Source organism: Schistocerca nitens, chromosome 2 (assembly GCF_023898315.1).
Source record: "Schistocerca nitens isolate TAMUIC-IGC-003100 chromosome 2, iqSchNite1.1, whole genome shotgun sequence".
Taxonomy (NCBI): domain Eukaryota; kingdom Metazoa; phylum Arthropoda; class Insecta; order Orthoptera; family Acrididae; genus Schistocerca; species Schistocerca nitens.
The window spans coordinates 318,094,611-318,112,976 of NC_064615.1; the positions used below are offsets into that span (position 1 = coordinate 318,094,611).

Sequence of the window (18,366 nt, forward strand, 5' to 3'; positions counted from 1 at the left end):
CTGATTTGGGCAGGTGGGAACTCTCCCTGCAATATAGCCTATGTTCCCGAAACCCTCCTGGCCTCAACCTCCATTAGTCACTGTCCTTCACCTATCTATCCCATTCCCTGTTTCAACTCCAGCACTACACAGCCTACTATTCTACCAACATACTCACAGTCTTTTTACTTCTCTCCTCTTCCACTTCCCGCCATCTGTCTAACCACCTGGCTGCACCTGTCTGCCCTACCCTCTCCTGACCTTATCCGTGTGTACCTCCACAAGCAGCACTTTATGTCCCCCATCCCTAGTCTGTTATCCCTCTGTTGTCTAATTCAGAAGAAGGTTGAAAGCTTACTTGTTTAGCAGTCTTTTTGTTGTGTCTGTCTGTGACTCTTCAACTCCACTACATGGTGAGTAGCAATAAGTCTTTTTCATAATATTGTCAAATGTTGTTGAACAAAGGACAAAAGGGAATATCCCCATCATTCACGTGATGTTAGGACCCCATCATTCAGATGATGTTAGTACTGTGTTGAAAAGCAGCTGCAATTGTAAAAACTTGACAAAGACCTGAAGCTTGATTTTGATAAACTCAAGTCTTGATAAAATAACAGCCTATGCAGAGATTGCTAAGTAACTGTCAATGTACACAAATTTAATGTTGAACAGTTCACAAGACATAATATGTACTTTAGCAATACATTAACTCTCAACCGAAATCAGTGATGTCTTTCTAACACTGGATTTGAATGTGTGCGTCTCATTTGAGAGCCTTGTGAAAAATAGTTATATCCTCAAGAATCTCATAGAGCATCTTGAGAAAAAATGAGTAGTGATGGACTGTCTTGAGCACATACGTAACTCACAATATGCTGTTAGTGTAATAATTACTTTCTTGAGGTGTGGCAGTCAAGTTATCCTTACATGAGTGTATTTTCCATTAAAACTCTGTGATGTACCTGGAACACCTGCTTTGACCATATGAAGAAAATTATTTATTTATAAAAAAGAAGGAACTGATTCAGTTTGTAATGCAGCATTTTATTTTATGGAATATCTATCATTAAATATTCTAAGAGTTATGATTCCCTCTTATTCATCAGCAATATGCACTAAAAATATAGTATTTATTAAAGTAAATAAATATTTGGTTCCCACCTGGCAAAATACTTCCACTTTGTTGTCAGTTCAGCTAGTTACATGGCATTTTAACTGCTTCTTCCCTTTAGCAGTTTCACATTTGATCACCAGGAGTTGAAAACATAATTTATCAACCAGTTACTATGAAGTGACTCATCATACTTAACACAAATATTCCCTTTTTTCATTTGAATCACCATGTTCAAAGGAAGTGACATTTTTTTCACTATGCATTGTGTAGTGTTGTTCTTCTGCCAGCTTACACATAGTATTTACTGCAAATAGAAAAGTAAAATTTCATTAATGATTCAGTTACGGCTGCTCTCATTTTCCATTTCTTAATGGAAGAAATAATGTTTGAAAGTATGAAGTGGAACAATAGGGTACTGTTGAAGGCAATGCGAACAAGTGGTGCTTTATTTGAAAGCTGTTGGAAATCAGCAATTTCTTTTACAAAAGGAATGGCACACTTTTATTTACTGGCGGGATATTGTGGGGAAAAAGAGAGAGAGAGAGAGAGAGAGAGAGAGAGAGAGAGAGAGAATTCTTTCGAAATACTTGTATAGCCTGCAGCGGCATAATGCTCAGGTTTGATAAAGCATTATGAACTGGATTAATAGGGAAAATGAGTGTATGCAAAATAGATCGGCATGAATAGTCAGAGGCTTGTATATCCTGCTGAAGAGTGTAAGTGAAACTCTAAAATCTTAATCAGCAGGCATTTGAATAAAGCTGTCCACAACTCATGAAATTATACTTACAAAAGTCTAAAAACTGGTTTCCGTAATGAACATTATGATTATTATTCATTGTGCTACATATCAAATTGGTGGAGAACACAGTAAGATTAATGATTAATTATTGTTTTTAATTATGTGGCTCTTTGTTTTATTTCTATTTTTGTAAAGATAAGATGAAACTGATAAAATTTCATAATGAGAGTTACAAGCAATAATCATTCTTCCCACACCCATCCATGAATAGAATGAGAAAAAACTTAGTATATGATGTACTGAAAGGTATAAGTGTTGAATTAAAAGTAATGCCTCCACCTTAGTTAATTAGGTTTGGATGGGAATATTTTAATAAATCAAATGCAGAAACAATCCTTAGAATGTGATCTTTAATTACCAATATTCACTTTTCCACATAATCACTAGCCACTTAGATACATTTCTGCAAAGGATGAACAAGTTTTCTGAAGTTATCATGGAAGAAGTCTTTCATTTTCGGGAACAGATGGAAGTCAGACAGTGCTAAATCTGGACTGTATGGAGGATGCCATACGGTGGTGGGATACAGTCTCTGAAGTTCTGCTGTGGTGGCGCGTGAAGCTTGGCATTGTCATGCTGCAGGAAAACGTTTTGCTTCTCCTTTTGGACCCTTGCTAGCCATTCTTTCATAGGTCGCAGCATTGTGATGTAACGCTCTGAATTTATTGGTGTTCCATGATCAAGGAAATCAACATGGATAACACCATCTGTGACTCAGAACACCGTGGTCATGGTTTTTCCAGCTGAGGGCTGTGTCTTTAATTTCTTTTCCTGGGGCGAGTCTTTGTGTCGTTATTCCATTGACTGAAGTTTCGTCTCCGGGTCATAATGGTGTACCCACATTTTGTCTTCTGTCACAATTGAATGGAGAAAGGTGTCACCTTCATTCTTGTAACGCAAGAGGAGTTCCTGACAAATTTCAAGTCCGTGCCTTTCATTTCAGGAGTCAGCATCCAGGATACCCATCGTGCACAGATCTTTCGATACCCAAGCAAAGCAATAATGTGACACACGTTCTAGTGAAAAGCCAGTTGTGCCTGCAGTTTCTCTCTGAGTGATACGACAATTGTCCTGAATCATTCTGTCAACATTTTGCTTGTGAAACTCGGTGGTTGCTGTCACAATATGTCCAACTCTTCATTTGTCACGCAGGTCAGGTGTTCCCGCCCAATGATGCACAGTACTTACATCAACACAATCACCATAAACTACTTTCATTATCTGATGAATCTCCTTTGGGGTGACACCTTCTGCTGTCAAGAATTCAATGAGTGCACGTTGCTTAAATCGCATTGACCGACCGTCTGCACAGGGTTCCATACTTTACACTGTAACAACACAACCATTCAATGCTAAGGCTTCCCGCCAACTATTGTAAATTTGGAGTTTTCTGCATCACCAGGAGACAAAACAACTTGCATGGTTAGAAGTCATTAATTTAGAAAGTGGGAAAAAGGACAAATTTGAGGTTAGTAATATTCCACTAATTATTCAGCATTTCTTTGTGTGTTATGAAGTTAACTACAATCACAACCACAGTTCACCAAACAGTCTTTTCTATGTAGTATTTAAGATATCAGAAGTTGAAACAGTATTAAGCTGCTGCCCTGAAAGAAACTTTGCTGAATATCATCAAATCCAATCATAGATTCTGGGTGACAATCAGAGCTACTGACTGCATCTCTGGTAGTAGGATTTTCAGGAACAAGTAAAGTGTTTTTAAGGAAGATATTAGGAAGAATAATTTGTCTGCTATCTTACAACTTCCAATCAGAGTTTAGTTTAATTTACATACTTCAGACCTTGTTTTTACCAGGAGTAAGGCTGGAGATATAATGGAATGTCACAGAGCAACCAGAGCAGTACTATAATCAATTCAGAAAACTTGTGTGTGTGTGTGTGTGTGTGTGTGTTTCAGAAGTGCAGTGATGCCAAAAGTGCTAAAGAGCAGTTCAATAGGGATCACTTAGTAACTACTATGTTTGGGATCTCTGGCATTGTTAATGTATAACTGAGTTCCTGATACCACCACCAGCACCATTTTTCCACTCTCGAAACAGCTGTACAGCATGTGTCTTCTTGCTCCTTGGGCAGTCTTGGCGATGTCTGGGTACATGTGCCACACAATACAGTAATTTTCTCATCCTCTACTATATACTTATATGGGAAGTTCTTCAATGGAAACTGTCCAGAGTCACATATCTTTCAATATGTGTGCCAACCCACTAAATTCTGAAACTGAAACAAATATTTAACATTTTTCAGGTTAATCTGGCTACTGTTTTCTTACTAACTCAAGAATTACTGTTTTAATAATCTTAAGCTATATGTAGTAAAATCTCAGTGAATGAATCATACACCAGTTCACTGAGGAAAGAGAATCTGTGTGATTAAGGCTATCGGCATATAGATACCTATCTGCTCATCATGGTTAAAACTTTGTATTTATGAATTACTTCAAGCCTAACCTTATGTGGTTGTGAACAAAGAGGCCCATGTGCAAACAAAGGTGCTCTCACACTCAGTGTTGGCTGGCTTATTGGTCTGATGGGGAGATGGCTGCCTCAGTTGTCTGTCGGTCATCAGTTAGTGAAGTTGGAGAATATTGTTATTGTCACTTCCTTGCTATACATCAAAGTATCACATTCCCCAAGCACAGCCCATGCAGGCAAAGTTCTTCATAGTAAGGAATGCTATATTTGCATGCAGTGTCGTTAAATTTACCATCAGAAGGTGCAAATGGGTAAGTTCAGATTTTTGCACCTGCATGCAGTGGAAATCCTGCCCCTAATCACTATCATTGTCCCCTAGCCTACCCATCCTTCTGCATTACCATGGGCAAAATTATAGTGTGAACACTTGTAGCACTATTTTTAGTTCACGCTTCTTCAAAATGTAAATCCCTTATTCGATGACAAGCTATCACACACATAAGGACAAGGAAAACTATTGCACATTATGAAGTACTGCACAATATTTTCAAGATTGAAACATAGGAGCAAAAATAAAGTGAAAATGGGCAATGCAGTACTTCACTTGTAATTTTCATAATGTCTCCAAGAAAATGCCAAAGTGGTTTACACAAAGGACAATCCTCTATTTCACTTTTCAAAGGGACTTTGTATTGATTCTATTTTTATGGTGCTGTATACAGTATACTACATATCAACAAGAGAAAAAGAAAATGAATTGCCAGATACTTTATGGTCAAAGTGAATACATAAGGTGAGAAAAAATAGTCATCTGATAATTGCATTTTCAAAAAAAAAATAAGTATGCTTGTTGGTATACCAGTAAATGAAGGGCAGGGCAATTTAAATGGAATCAATTAGTGTGAACCCTCTCCACCACCCATTCTCTCAAATTTCAACAATTTCTCTCAAGTTGTCAGTTACAAGAATGAAACAGATAGTTAGAACAATAAAAACAGGTAGGGACAGGAGTAGGACAGAGATAGAGAGGTGGGGGGGTAAACTGTTTACTGTTATATTACAAAACTGAAAGAAAAAGTAAAATAAACACTCTTCATTAGTCTTTTTAATATAAAAATATATTCCAATCTTTAATATCCAGTTTCATTCTAGACATTTACATATATTTATACACACACACACACACACACACACACACACACACACAAATTATGGACATACAACCAAGTGGACCAACTTACATTAATTTACAACTTCTGTATTGTTACACACCTGAAAACAGACTGCACAAATTAAGTTATTTTTTTATAAAATTAACTTCTGCAAAGCTGTACTGGGAAAACATCTACTTACCACACACACACACACACACACACACACACACACACACACACTAGTCCATTGTACACAGGTTTGTGACTACACATACTAAACTTCTGTTGCCTGGACACACGTTTTTACAAAGGGATTCTTTTGTTTTGCAGTAAACAGAAGAAAAGTCACCTGCAAGTCTGAGCAGATATACAATGTTGCAGTTTTTTTTTCTTTTTTTACATTTACAGTATGAATGCAATTCTTCTTTGAAACATAGAAGATATTTCCTGTGTAGAGTACATATTTTAGTTATTTGCTGATAATGTTTCTGTGTTCACTTTCCTCTGGTACAAATCCTTTCAACGAGCTCATTAACAACAAGACACTGTTGTCAAATTTTTAAATAGTTTTAGCACCACTTAACTATAAGCGAAAAATAATTGCAATCAATCTGCATTCACAGTTTCTCATTCACTTAGACAAGAAATCACTTATTTACAAAATTTGATTGTGTAACTTTTGGCTGTTTTTTGCTTCCAGCCTGTGAGTATGTAGCTGGGTAGATCAATGTTGCTGGAGTGCTGCTTGCTGCATTAACCCTGTTTAGGGGAGGTGGTGCTGAAAGTCTTGCTGTTGTGAAGTACAAATTACCAGATGAGGTTGCCACAGGCAAAATAGTTGCAGATTGTTGAGGCTTACTGGTAACAACCTGTAACAGACATGCAGCTAGTTACAAAAGAAGGATTTATTGACATGGATATCTATTTTAAAGAATAAAGAAAAGCTCTCTATATGCCACTAAAATTGCCCGGAGTACAACTGTGTAGTTATGGAAACAGTCTTGTAAATCAAAACACACTGCAATGAAATCCATGTGCATTTGTACATTACAAACAAATCCAAATTAGGTACCCATGGGTATAATAATATATGCATGCATGATAAATTTTCTAAAAAAAATACAAACATTATTTATTATACAAACACTATTTATAACTGCACAGCCAGTAATAAATTTCTTGAGCTTTTACAACATGATTGACAATAAATTAATATCAGCACATGTGGTAGTCAGGTTATGAAAACCATCTCTGCAGGACACTGCAACCAACTACAAACTTAATGATGTTCATCAAGTTTCTGAAGTATTGTGTCATCATTAGAAAAACAGTCCTCAGAATCTCTCCACAGAATCCACCTCTCCTCTCATCTCATCAAATCTATCCCCCCCCCCACACACACACACACAGCTTGGATGCACAGAAAGACTCTCAGCTCTTGCTATCCGACACCTCCAATCCATTATCCTTGCCGTATCGACACAAAACACTTCCTTCACGACTGCCAACCATCCCTATTATATTACCACCAGGATCATTGCTTGCTACTTTTGATGCAACTCCCTTTACTTGCCGCATGGACCTTCCACTGTCAAACACAAACCTTCACAATGTCCTACCAATTTCAAACCACCGCCTCCTTCATTATAAACCAGACTACCCATCCTTACCCAAAACTACTTCTCCTTAGAGAAGGTACAAAAACAAATCCAGGGCATGAAAATGGGCACCTGTAGGTCACCCTTGCATACCAACCTTCTCATAGACACAGCAAATCTTTCAAGCCACCTGAAATCCTGAATTCCTGTCTTGTTCAAATTCAGTGATGGTATCTTCATAATCTGAACCCAGAGCCAAGATACTCTATCTTCATTCTTTTGCAGCGTCAACATATTCTTTCATATATACTTTATCCAGTCTTCCTAATTGCACCCGGTCTCCTTCCCAGATGTTGACATCCACCTTTCTGAGGGCTCCCTAAAACATCTGTCCACATAAATTCCACCAACCATGCACAGTATCTCCATTCTGTAAGCTGTTATCCCCACTAAGAAATGTCTTCCATACAGTCTGGCCACCCTAGCAAGGTTCATCTGGAGTGATTAGCTCTCTCTTGTCCATTATGCTAAGATCTATGAGTGCCTTCACGAACAAGCTCTACTCTCCAAACCTAGTCCACAGGCAGATCAGCTGTGCCACATCCACACACACTTTTCTTGAACTAGCTGCAAAGCTGCACCTTCCTCACTATCCAGTATGATCTCTAACAACTTAAGCACAGTATCTGCCAGGGCACAAGTGCCTATCATGTCTAGGAATAAGGAATATCCACCTTAGTGCCACATCTTTTCTAAACTCTTTTCCAAATGTGTCAATCCCTGTGGAAAACCCAGATGAAAGCCCTGTTCTTTGCTTCTAACTAGTACATCCACTTCCAGCCCCATCATAGGCTTATCTTAACATATCAGAGCACGGGTCAACTTCGAAATCAGTCATGCCATATATCAGCTGTGCTTTTACTTTTGGACAGCCTTTTAGATAACACAACCACCAACAGATGTAACTCCAAATGAATGGCCACTGTGAAACTGCAACTTCACAACCCTCTCTCTCACCAACAACCACTACCTGCTGTTCCGGGGTATTATCCTTACAGCACATTCTTCAGTCCCACAATACTGGTCTCAATCAGAACTAGCCTCTGACCCACACTCACCTCTCACTTCACACTATCAACCCATACTTGCACTTTCTTCCCTGAAGCCTCCCTCTTTCTATGCTCTATCTTTCCGTACCACCCCTTCAACCACATTCTCCAACTTCATTGTGTGGCAGATCGTTTCCCACCTCATTGCTACCTCTCCCTCTCAACCTTCTCTCTCTCTCTCTCTCTGTGTTTTTTTTTTTTTTTCTTTTTTGAAAAAAATTTCAAGAAAGAGTTGCCAAGCAATGATGGAACATTCAGTTAACGATATTATAATTTTTAGGAAAAAGCTGGCAAAAATATTGCATTTTTAGGTAAATCCTAATTTGACTTTTGCATTACCATACAAAAATTGAAGTTGTTCAAATCTTGAGGAACTACTGCAGTTTGTTTAAGTCATTAAATATATTTGTCCTAAACCACTGCTTGAACTGCAGCTCTCTAGGTTCAAATTATAGCTTTCTTGTAATGCCTTCATACTGCAGAGAGCTTACCTCTGAAGCCACATATTTACTACATAATTCATTTCTTTAATGTGTTGCAGTTGGATTATAGCTTTCACATTTCTGTGAACTTCTCAATGAAACAAGACAAACTTCATTCATGTTTTCACTAATATCTTAGGTTTCTGGAGTATTTTCAAACAGTCAGCAAATTCCACTAGATTTCCATGGTTTCTAATACTTCTAACAATTTCTTTATTGCCATGGATCTCTTAGTACCTTGAAAATTGAACACTCAGCTTCTCTATGAATATAGTTTGAATTCCACAAAGTGCTCTGAAAATTTGGCAGTCAGCAACTTGTCACAAGACTCTCAGGCAATGCTTCTACAGCTGTGATATTCTCTCCTTGCTGGTATTTGCTAGTGAGTAACTGCTATCTACTACTGAGTAACTACTATCTTAACACTTAGTGTCAAATGCACAAAAAAGAAAGAGACAAAGATAACACAGAATCAACATTCTCATAACCTGTAACACAAACTGTATGAGGACCATATTTACTAAGAAGAATGTATTAATTAATCCCCAGAATACTTGTGAAGTTGTCCACCATATAAACTTTCCCTCATTGCTATCACATTGTGTTTCATTGTAGCAGAATTTGACTGAAGTTCAAACAATTTTCTGAGTAGAAAGAGAATTCTAGATTTTGGTGCTAATTCATGATCTCTATGTAGTAGTAGTCCACAAGTGGAGAGCAGCTTTTGGCACTTACTTTTACTTTACTTTTTTGTGATCAGGTCCAACAGACCATGCACCAGTACAAGTTTCCGATTAACACCACAACACAAATGACTGCTTATGGAATGGTGCCATGACGGGGAAGCACAGATAGCTGACATATGGCTCTGCACTGTGTTCAGCAATGGATAGTGATTCTGCGCTGCACTGGATGTCCACTGTCGGCGAGTATGGCAACAATCTATGGAGAGGTCCACTTTCCCACTGTTTTGGAGAGGCACATGTCATGCATGGTGTCATGGAGTGGGGAGCCATCAGGAGTGACTTCAGATCATGACATGTAGGGCTTGAGGAAACTCGGATGGCACAATGGTACATCACAGACATCCTGCATCCTCATGCATCCTGTCATGCAACAGTATCATGGTGCCAGTTTTCCATGGAGCAATGTTCACTCACATACAGCATGTGTGTCTATGAACAGTCTGCATGATGTTCAGGTACTATCCCGTCCAGCAAGATCCCCAGACCTGTATCCCAACAGGAAATGTGTGCGACCATCTTGGAAGTCAAATTAGTCCCATTGCCAGTATCCAGGATATCAAGGACAAATTACAACGGTTATGGTCCAGCTTGCCTCACAAGACCACACAATGGCTTTACAACACTCTTCCCAACTACACTCCTGGAAATGGAAAAAAGAACACATTGACACCGGTGTGTCAGACCCACCATACTTGCTCCGGACACTGCGAGAGGGCTGTACAAGCAATGATCACACGCACGGCACAGCGGACACACCAGGAACCGCGGTGTTGGCCGTCGAATGGCGCTAGCTGCGCAGCATTTGTGCACCGCCGCCGTCAGTGTCAGCCAGTTTGCCGTGGCATACGGAGCTCCATCGCAGTCTTTAACACTGGTAGCATGCCGCGACAGCGTGGACGTGAACCGTATGTGCAGTTGACGGACTTTGAGCGAGGGCGTATAGTGGGCATGCGGGAGGCCGGGTGGACGTACCGCCGAATTGCTCAACACGTGGGGCGTGAGGTCTCCACAGTACATCGATGTTGTCGCCAGTGGTCGGCGGAAGGTGCACGTGCCCGTCGACCTGGGACCGGACCGCAGCGACGCACGGATGCACGCCAAGACCGTAGGATCCTACGCAGTGCCGTAGGGGACCGCACCGCCACTTCCCAGCAAATTAGGGACACTGTTGCTCCTGGGGTATCGGCGAGGACCATTCGCAACCATCTCCATGAAGCTGGGCTACGGTCCCGCACACCGTTAGGCCGTCTTCCGCTCACGCCCCAACTTCGTGCAGCCCGCCTCCAGTGGTGTCGCGACAGGCGTGAATGGAGGCACGAATGGAGACGTGTCGTCTTCAGCGATGAGAGTCGCTTCTGCCTTGGTGCCAATGATGGTCGTATGCGTGTTTGGCGCCGTGCAGGTGGGCGCCACAATCAGGACTGCATACGACCGAGGCACACAGGGCCAACACCCGGCATCATGGTGTGGGGAGCGATCTCCTACACTGGCCGTACACCATTGGTGATCGTCGAGGGGACACTGAATAGTGCACGGTACATCCAAACCGTCATCGAACCCATCGTTCTACCATTCCTAGACCGGCAAGGGAACTTGCTGTTCCAACAGGACAATGCACGTCCGCATGTATCCCGTGCCACCCAACGTGCTCTAGAAGGTGTAAGTCAACTACTCTGGCCAGCAAGATCTCCGGATCTGTCCCCCATTGAGCATGTTTGGGACTGGATGAAGCGTCGTCTCTCGCGGTCTGCACGTCCGGCACGAACGCTGGTCCAACTGAGGCGCCAGGTGGAAATGGCATGGCAAGCCGTTCCACAGGACTACATCCAGCATCTCTACGATCGTCTCCATGGGAGAATAGCAGCCTGCATTGCTGCGAAAGGTGGATATACACTGTACTAGTGCCGACATTGTGCATGCTCTGTTGCCTGTGTCTATGTGCCTGTGTCTATGTGCCTGTGGTTCTGTCAGTGTGATCATGTGATGTATCTGACCCCAGGAATGTGTCAATAAAGTTTCCCCTTCCTGGGACAATGAATTCACGGTGTTCTTATTTCAATTTCCAGGAGTGTAAATCAGTGCATGCATTCAGGCCAGAGGTGTTGCAAAGTAATACTAATAAGAGGTTCTTTGTAAGTTTGACTCCATTTTGTTATCAATGATATACCATCACTTACCCTCTCATTCGATGAAGCTTAATTGTGTTTGCTACTCCCCTTCTGCTTGCCTCACCCTTTTTTCCCTGGCAATTTACAGTTGTGATGGAAGGCAGAAGTTTTTATCTTTATGTTTTATGAATACAATGCAATCATGGTAGCAACTACAGCCACTAAGGATAAAATTAAATTCTATTTCTTCTATGAGAAAGATTACAGCCACTGTTTTCTGGTATACAGTAGAAATTCCTATACTTCACCACCTTGCAAAGGGTAAAACAACAACTTGCAAATACTATGCTAGTTACCAGTGTCAACTGACTGAAACACTACATGCACAAGAAAACCTATCATCTCTTATCACAACAATTTGGCAATCCCTGACTTCGACCTAGTCCCACATCCATAGCAAACATGGCTATAGTAACCATATGTGGCTTCTGACCTTCCGAAGTCACACAATTCAGGAGTGAAATCTAATGAATGGAAAAAATTCGACAAAATGTGGTTAACCAAAGGATGGGTACACTAAAGAGTGCATTTTGACCCATCTACTTTGTTGGGCAAGTTGATTCTTGAATTACATTATTGTACAGTGTTTACTAACATAACAAAACAAAATATCATAGCTATCAACTTTGTTTCTGTTCCACACCAAAGACTTTTCTCATGAGAAAACACCATCAACTGCAAAGAACTTAGCTATTGTAGTGACCACTCATTTGTCGTCAGTGGCATGTGTCATCATGGATTGATGAGTGCCTGTGTAAAGGTGCAGATATCAACCCTGTACTTGAGGGATCGAATCTAGCCTAATGCACCTTTGCTACAGTACAGCGGCATCACTGATTGGGGCACCAAATAATTCTAGAAAGGATAGATTGGTGCCTGGAGATCGTTTGGCGTGGCGGAGTGAGTCAGTCATGCCAGAGTCATCTAGCAAGTAGGAATCATATGTGTGTGAGAGAAGAAATCATGGTCAAAGTAATAATTTTGAAGCTCAGGATTAATTTCGTATCAGGGGAGTTGTTATATAATTAAAGGGAAATTGTGCAGTAAAAAATGGGCATGGTAAACTCATACAAACTAGTGATAGGTGAATGACTGTAACTGTAGTGTGAGTGTGATTGGGAAGCACAGACGTAATATATGAATTTAAAGTGAAGTAAATTAACTGTGTCGTACAAAAGTGTTCACATACTGCAACCCCTTAATTATTACTAGAATTTCTGGAAGGGAATGATTTACAGAAAAGTGTGGGACAATGGATAGGGCATCTGTCATAGGCTCACTGTCACAACTTCAACCAGTGCATGTACTGGCTACTTTTGAATGTTCGATGCCTAATTTCCCAACCACACAGATTATAGCAAGTAACAATACTGTAAAAATCAGTAAAGAGCACAGAGTGGCAGCTTACAAGTGCTTTTGCTGTGTGCAACCGGTCTCTATGCGCATTTTCCCTCTCTATCCTTAATAACTAATAGTTGTATATGAAAGTTACCAAGCAAGGGATGGTGCAGCACCTTGTAGATCAGTTTGCACAGTTGTGTGTGAATAGTTGTTGTTTGAATGAGGAACAAAATAAGTTGAGGATAGCAAAAAGGGCAGAAAACCATCACCACCTAGTACATATATGACAGGATTGGGCATATCTAAATACACTTTGGTTGTACTGTTTGTGGAGAAATCCAGATGAAGAAATTGGAGTTTCTCTTGAGAATTTGAGGGCTGCAGCAGCCTCAAGTTAGTTTTCAGAAGAACAATTTATGAGTGTAGCATAGCAGCCAACCTTGAAAACAGGCTGCAGTTCTCATGTGGTATATTTGGAGTGGGGCCTTATTTAGGCCTTTAAACGCTATATTCCAGACGGTCTCCAAGCCTTAATTTATTGTGATCTTATTTACTTTCATTTTTTCAAGTTTCTTTCTCACTATAATTGACATGATTAAGTAAATCCATGACTACTGGTACTTGGACATCTACATCAGCCTCCACCTTAATATTTTTTTCACTTTCACTCGAGATATAATTTAAACTGTTTAATTTTACATAGTCAGTTATGTTAATAGTTACTGAAGGAATAAAAATACACCCGATTCCTTGCATTTTTGACAAAAAAATTAAAAAAATTCTTAGCAGCTAACACATTACACCTACATTTCTGAATTTTAAAATGATGAATAAAACCACTGAGAACAAACAATGTCACAAAATTACTGAAAATTTTATCACTCTATAACAAATTACTCCTGGCACAATTTAAAACAAAAGGAAACACCCACTACTATAATAGGGTCAGCATTAGAAAAACCACAACAGCTTACAGACGAATGTCTTGATCCTTGAGAACTTGGTTCAGAAGCAGTTTTGTTCTTATCCTTTAAATTGATGTGCGTAGAATGAAAAATTTTCTTTGTCGCTCAGTGTAGCCTATTTTAGTAAGCCATGGTGATGAAGACATACGCAGACAGGTTTACTATATATTCAGGAGGGAAATAATTACAATCTACAAAACATATTAGTAGCACATCATTAGCAAATTTTCAACAGTCTCAAAACACCAAAGTGTAAAAGGTCTATCTCAGTAACTTTTTAGTAACATCCCATAAATAAAGTGTTAAATTCATAACAATTACAGACAATCTATAATAGCTGCCAGTTGTCACGTAACACGTTTAAAATGGACAGACAACGTGTGTTTATGTATGACATGTCACAAAAACTAAGTGAGGTGGAAACTTTCACGGATTTAGATGCTGGGTTGCATGAACACTTTATACTAAAATGTACCAGTAGGCACCACAAGGCATTCATTAGAAACATCTTGACAAGGCATGGGGAAGGATATGAGGTATTTGTGGACTGTATTTGCAAAGTCAGTAAGAAAAAGTACATCTTATCAGGGAGCACAGAAGTAGATCTCGTAGTGATCCAAGACACTGAGCAGGACACACTGGACACATTTCTGTGCAGATTACCAGCTGAGATGCGAGCAAGGTATGACAGAGATTCCCTGCTACCTTGCAAGGAGCTGTAACTGTCGCCATTACTCTGCAAGAAATAGAATCTGATATTCAGCCACAAGAGTGGCTACTGTTGCCACTGCCTGGGACATATGTATAGTGATTGCAAAGTGCAAAAGTGTGATAAAGGTAGTCAGATGGGCCACTGAGAGATAAAGTGTAGATAACAGAGGAGGTCCGCGTGTGGTAGATCACATGGTGCCACACATGTGTGAAATGAGCACACAAGAGCTGGAACCAATGGGAAATGCTTTCGGTAAATACAGTCAATGGTCAGCAGTGTACAGTGTTAGTGGCAGACTTCTGTGTACCAGGCAGAAGGAGAAATTTTTGCTAGGCATAGGAGTGTCAGTTGTTTCTTGGTTCTCGGTGTCTGGCAGTATGGGTCCAGCTCGCTGTAAATTAAGAGGTGTAGCTAAAAATGTTGTAAGATCACTGGGATCAGCAATTGTTATCTTTACCTTCATCCACTGTAACTTCAGGTTTTGTATGGAAGTACTTACTCTGGTAAGCAGCAATTATAGTGCTCTTTATGGGTTAGATATCTTGGCTTTGCATCGTAGTAACTATCTACCCATTCTAGTACCCTACATCTAGCCAATGCCAGGTAGGGACTGGTATAATGTTTCTCTATTTTCTCAGAGAATGATATCTGTATGTAGGCTATTATCATGAGGTCATCACTCTCAAAGGCATTATAAATCTACTGGCAGTTCCCACTGGGATGAATCAATGTACCCCTTCTCTCTGTGTCTAATGTATATCTCATGATCAAATGTGACATTGTTTTACAACGTGTTTGTGATAAATTCATAAAAATTGCAATCTATAATAGCTGGCAGTTCTCATGTAGCACCTTTAAAATGGACACACACACACACTCGATGGTGTCCTGCTCCTTGTTGATGCCATCATTAAGGACACCAAACTGGTGTGGGAGGCTGCTAAAGGTCTCAACACCATTCCTAAACTGTGATCATACTCACTCAAGCTCAACTTGCAGGTCAGTATTCAAGAAGAAACAGGCAAGATAATATGGATGGATGTTGGAACCAATCTATCAACTGAAACATTGCTTGTTGAGGAGCCACTGTGGGATAATAACGTAATGAATAGGGCAAAATGCTTGTTATGCCATAGTATGCACATAAGCAAGACAACTGTAGTGTAATGCTTACCAATGTGGGTAATTTCAGAGAAATGGGAATTGAGTTACTTTCTTGCTAGAAGATTATGCAGAATTATTCAGTCCTAATGGACCACTCCCCCCATGAACCATGGACCTTGCCGTTGGTGGGGAGGCTTGCGTGCCTCAGCGATACAGATGGCCGTACCGTAGCTGCAACCACAATGGAGGGGTATCTGTTGAGAGGCCAGACAAACATGTGGTTCCTGAAGAGGGGCAGCAGCCTTTTCAGTAGTTGCAGGGGCAACAGTCTGGATGATTGACTGATCTGGCCTTGTAACATTAACCAAAACGGCCTTGCTGTGCTGGTACTGCGAACGGTTGAAAGCAAGGGGAAACTACAGCCGTAATTTTTCCCGAGGACATGCAGCTTTACTGCATGATTAAAAGATGATGGTGTCCTCTTGGGTAAAATATTCCGGAGGTAAAATAGTCCCCCATTTGGATCTCCGGGCGGGGACTACTCAAGAGGACGTCGTTATCAGGAGAAAGAAAACTGGCGTTCTACGGATCGGAGCGTGGAATGTCAGATCCCTTAATCGGGCAGGTAGGTTAGAAAATTTAAAAAGGGAAATGGATAGGTTAAAGTTAGATATAATGGGAATTAGTGAAGTTCGGTGGCAGGAGGAACAAGATTTTTGGTCAGGTGATTACAGGGTTATAAATACAAAATCAAATAGGGGTAATGCAGGAGTAGGTTTAATAATGAATAAAAAAATAGGAGTGCGGGTTAGCTACTACAAACAGCATAGTGAACGCATTATTGTGGCCAAGATAGACACAAAGCCCATGCCTACTACAGTAGTACAAGTTTATATGCCAACTAGCTCTGCAGATGATGAAGAAATTGATGAAATGTATGACGAGATAAAAGAAATTATTCAGGTAGTGAAGGGAGATGAAAATTTAATAGTCATGGGTGACTGGAATTCATCAGTAGGAAAAGGGAGAGAAGGAAACATAGTAGGTGAATATGGATTGGGGGGAAGAAATGAAAGAGGAAGCCGCCTTGTAGAATTTTCCACAGAGCATAACTTAATCATAGCTAACACTTGGTTCAAGAATCATAAAAGAAGGTTGTATACCTGGAAGAATCCTGGAGATACTAAAAGGTATCAGATAGATTATATAATGGTATGACAGAGATTTAGGAACCAGGTTTTAAATTGTAAGACATTTCCAGGGGCAGATGAGGACTCTGACCACAATCTATTGGTTATGAACTGCAGATTAAAACTGAAGAAACTGCAAAAAGGTGTGAATTTAAGGAGATGGGACCTGGATAAACTGAAAGAACCAGAGGTTGTAGAGAGTTTCAGGGAGAGCATAAGGGAACAATTGACAGGAATGGGGGAAAGAAATACAGTAGAAGAAGAGTGGGTAGCTCTGAGGGATGAAGTAGTGAAGGCAGCAGATGATCAAGTGGGTAAAAAGACGAGGGCTAGTAGAAATCCTTGGGTAAAAGAAGAAATATTGAATGTAATTGAGGAAAGGAGAAAATATAAAAATGCAGTAAATGAAGCAGGCAAAAAGGAATACAAACGTCTCAAAAATGAGATCGACAGGAAGTGCAAAATGGCTAAGCAGGGATGGCTAGAGGACAAATGTAAGGATGTAGAGGCTTGTCTCACTAGGGGTAAGATAGATACTGCCTACAGGAAAATTAAAGAGACCTTTGGAGAGAAGAGAACCACTTGTATGAATATCAAGAGCTCAGATGGCAACCCAGAAGGGAAGGCAGAAAGGTGGAAGGAGTATATAGAGGGTTTATACAAGGGCGATGTACTTGAGGACAATATTATGGAAACGGAAGAGGATGTAGATGAAGATGAAATGGGAGATAAGATACTGCGTGAAGAGTTTGACAGAGCACTGAAAGACCTGAGTCAAAACAAGGCCCCGGGAGTAGACAACATTCCATTAGAACTATTGATGGCCTTGGGACAGCCAGTCATGACAAAACTCTACCATCTGGTGAGCAAGATGTTTGAGACAGGCGAAATACCCACAGACTTCAAGAAGAATATAATAATTCCAATCCCAAAGAAAGCAGGTGTTGACAGATGTGAAAATTACCGAACTATCAGTTTAATAAGTCACAGCTGCAAAATACTAACACGAATTCTTTACAGACGAATGGAAAAACTGGTAGAAGCAGACCTCGGGGAAGATCAGTTTGGATTCCGTAGAAATGTTGGAACACGTGAGGCAATACTAACCTTACGACTTATCTTAGAAGAAAGATTAAGAAAAGGCAAACCTACGTTTCTAGCATTTGTAGACTTAGAGAAAGCTTTTGACAACGTTAACTGGAATACTCTCTTTCAAATTCTGAAGGTGGCAGGGGTAAAATACAGGGAGCGAAAGGCTATTTACAATTTGTACAGAAACCAGATGGCAGTTATAAGAGTCGAGGGGCATGAAAGGGAAGCAGTGGTTGGGAAAGGAGTGAGACAGGGTTGTAGCCTCTCCCCGATGTTATTCAATCTGTATATTGAGCAAGCAGTAAAGGAAACAAAAGAAAAATTCGGAGTAGGTATTAAAATTCATGGAGAAGAAGTAAAAACTTTGAGGTTCGCTGA

At 40.3% G+C, this 18,366-nt stretch overlaps 1 protein-coding gene across 1 annotated transcript in view; it reads right to left on the reverse strand.

The window, feature by feature from the left end:
* Window positions 1-5,429: 5,429 nt before the first annotated feature.
* Window positions 5,430-18,366, reverse strand: part of LOC126236096 (uncharacterized) — a 301,836-nt gene continuing 288,899 nt past the window's right edge. Inside the window, exon 15 of the mRNA XM_049945164.1 lies at window positions 5,430-6,350. Within this exon, the coding sequence (XP_049801121.1) occupies window positions 6,129-6,350 (222 nt within the window). The 3' untranslated portion in view covers window positions 5,430-6,128. The remainder of the gene's footprint in view (window positions 6,351-18,366) is intronic.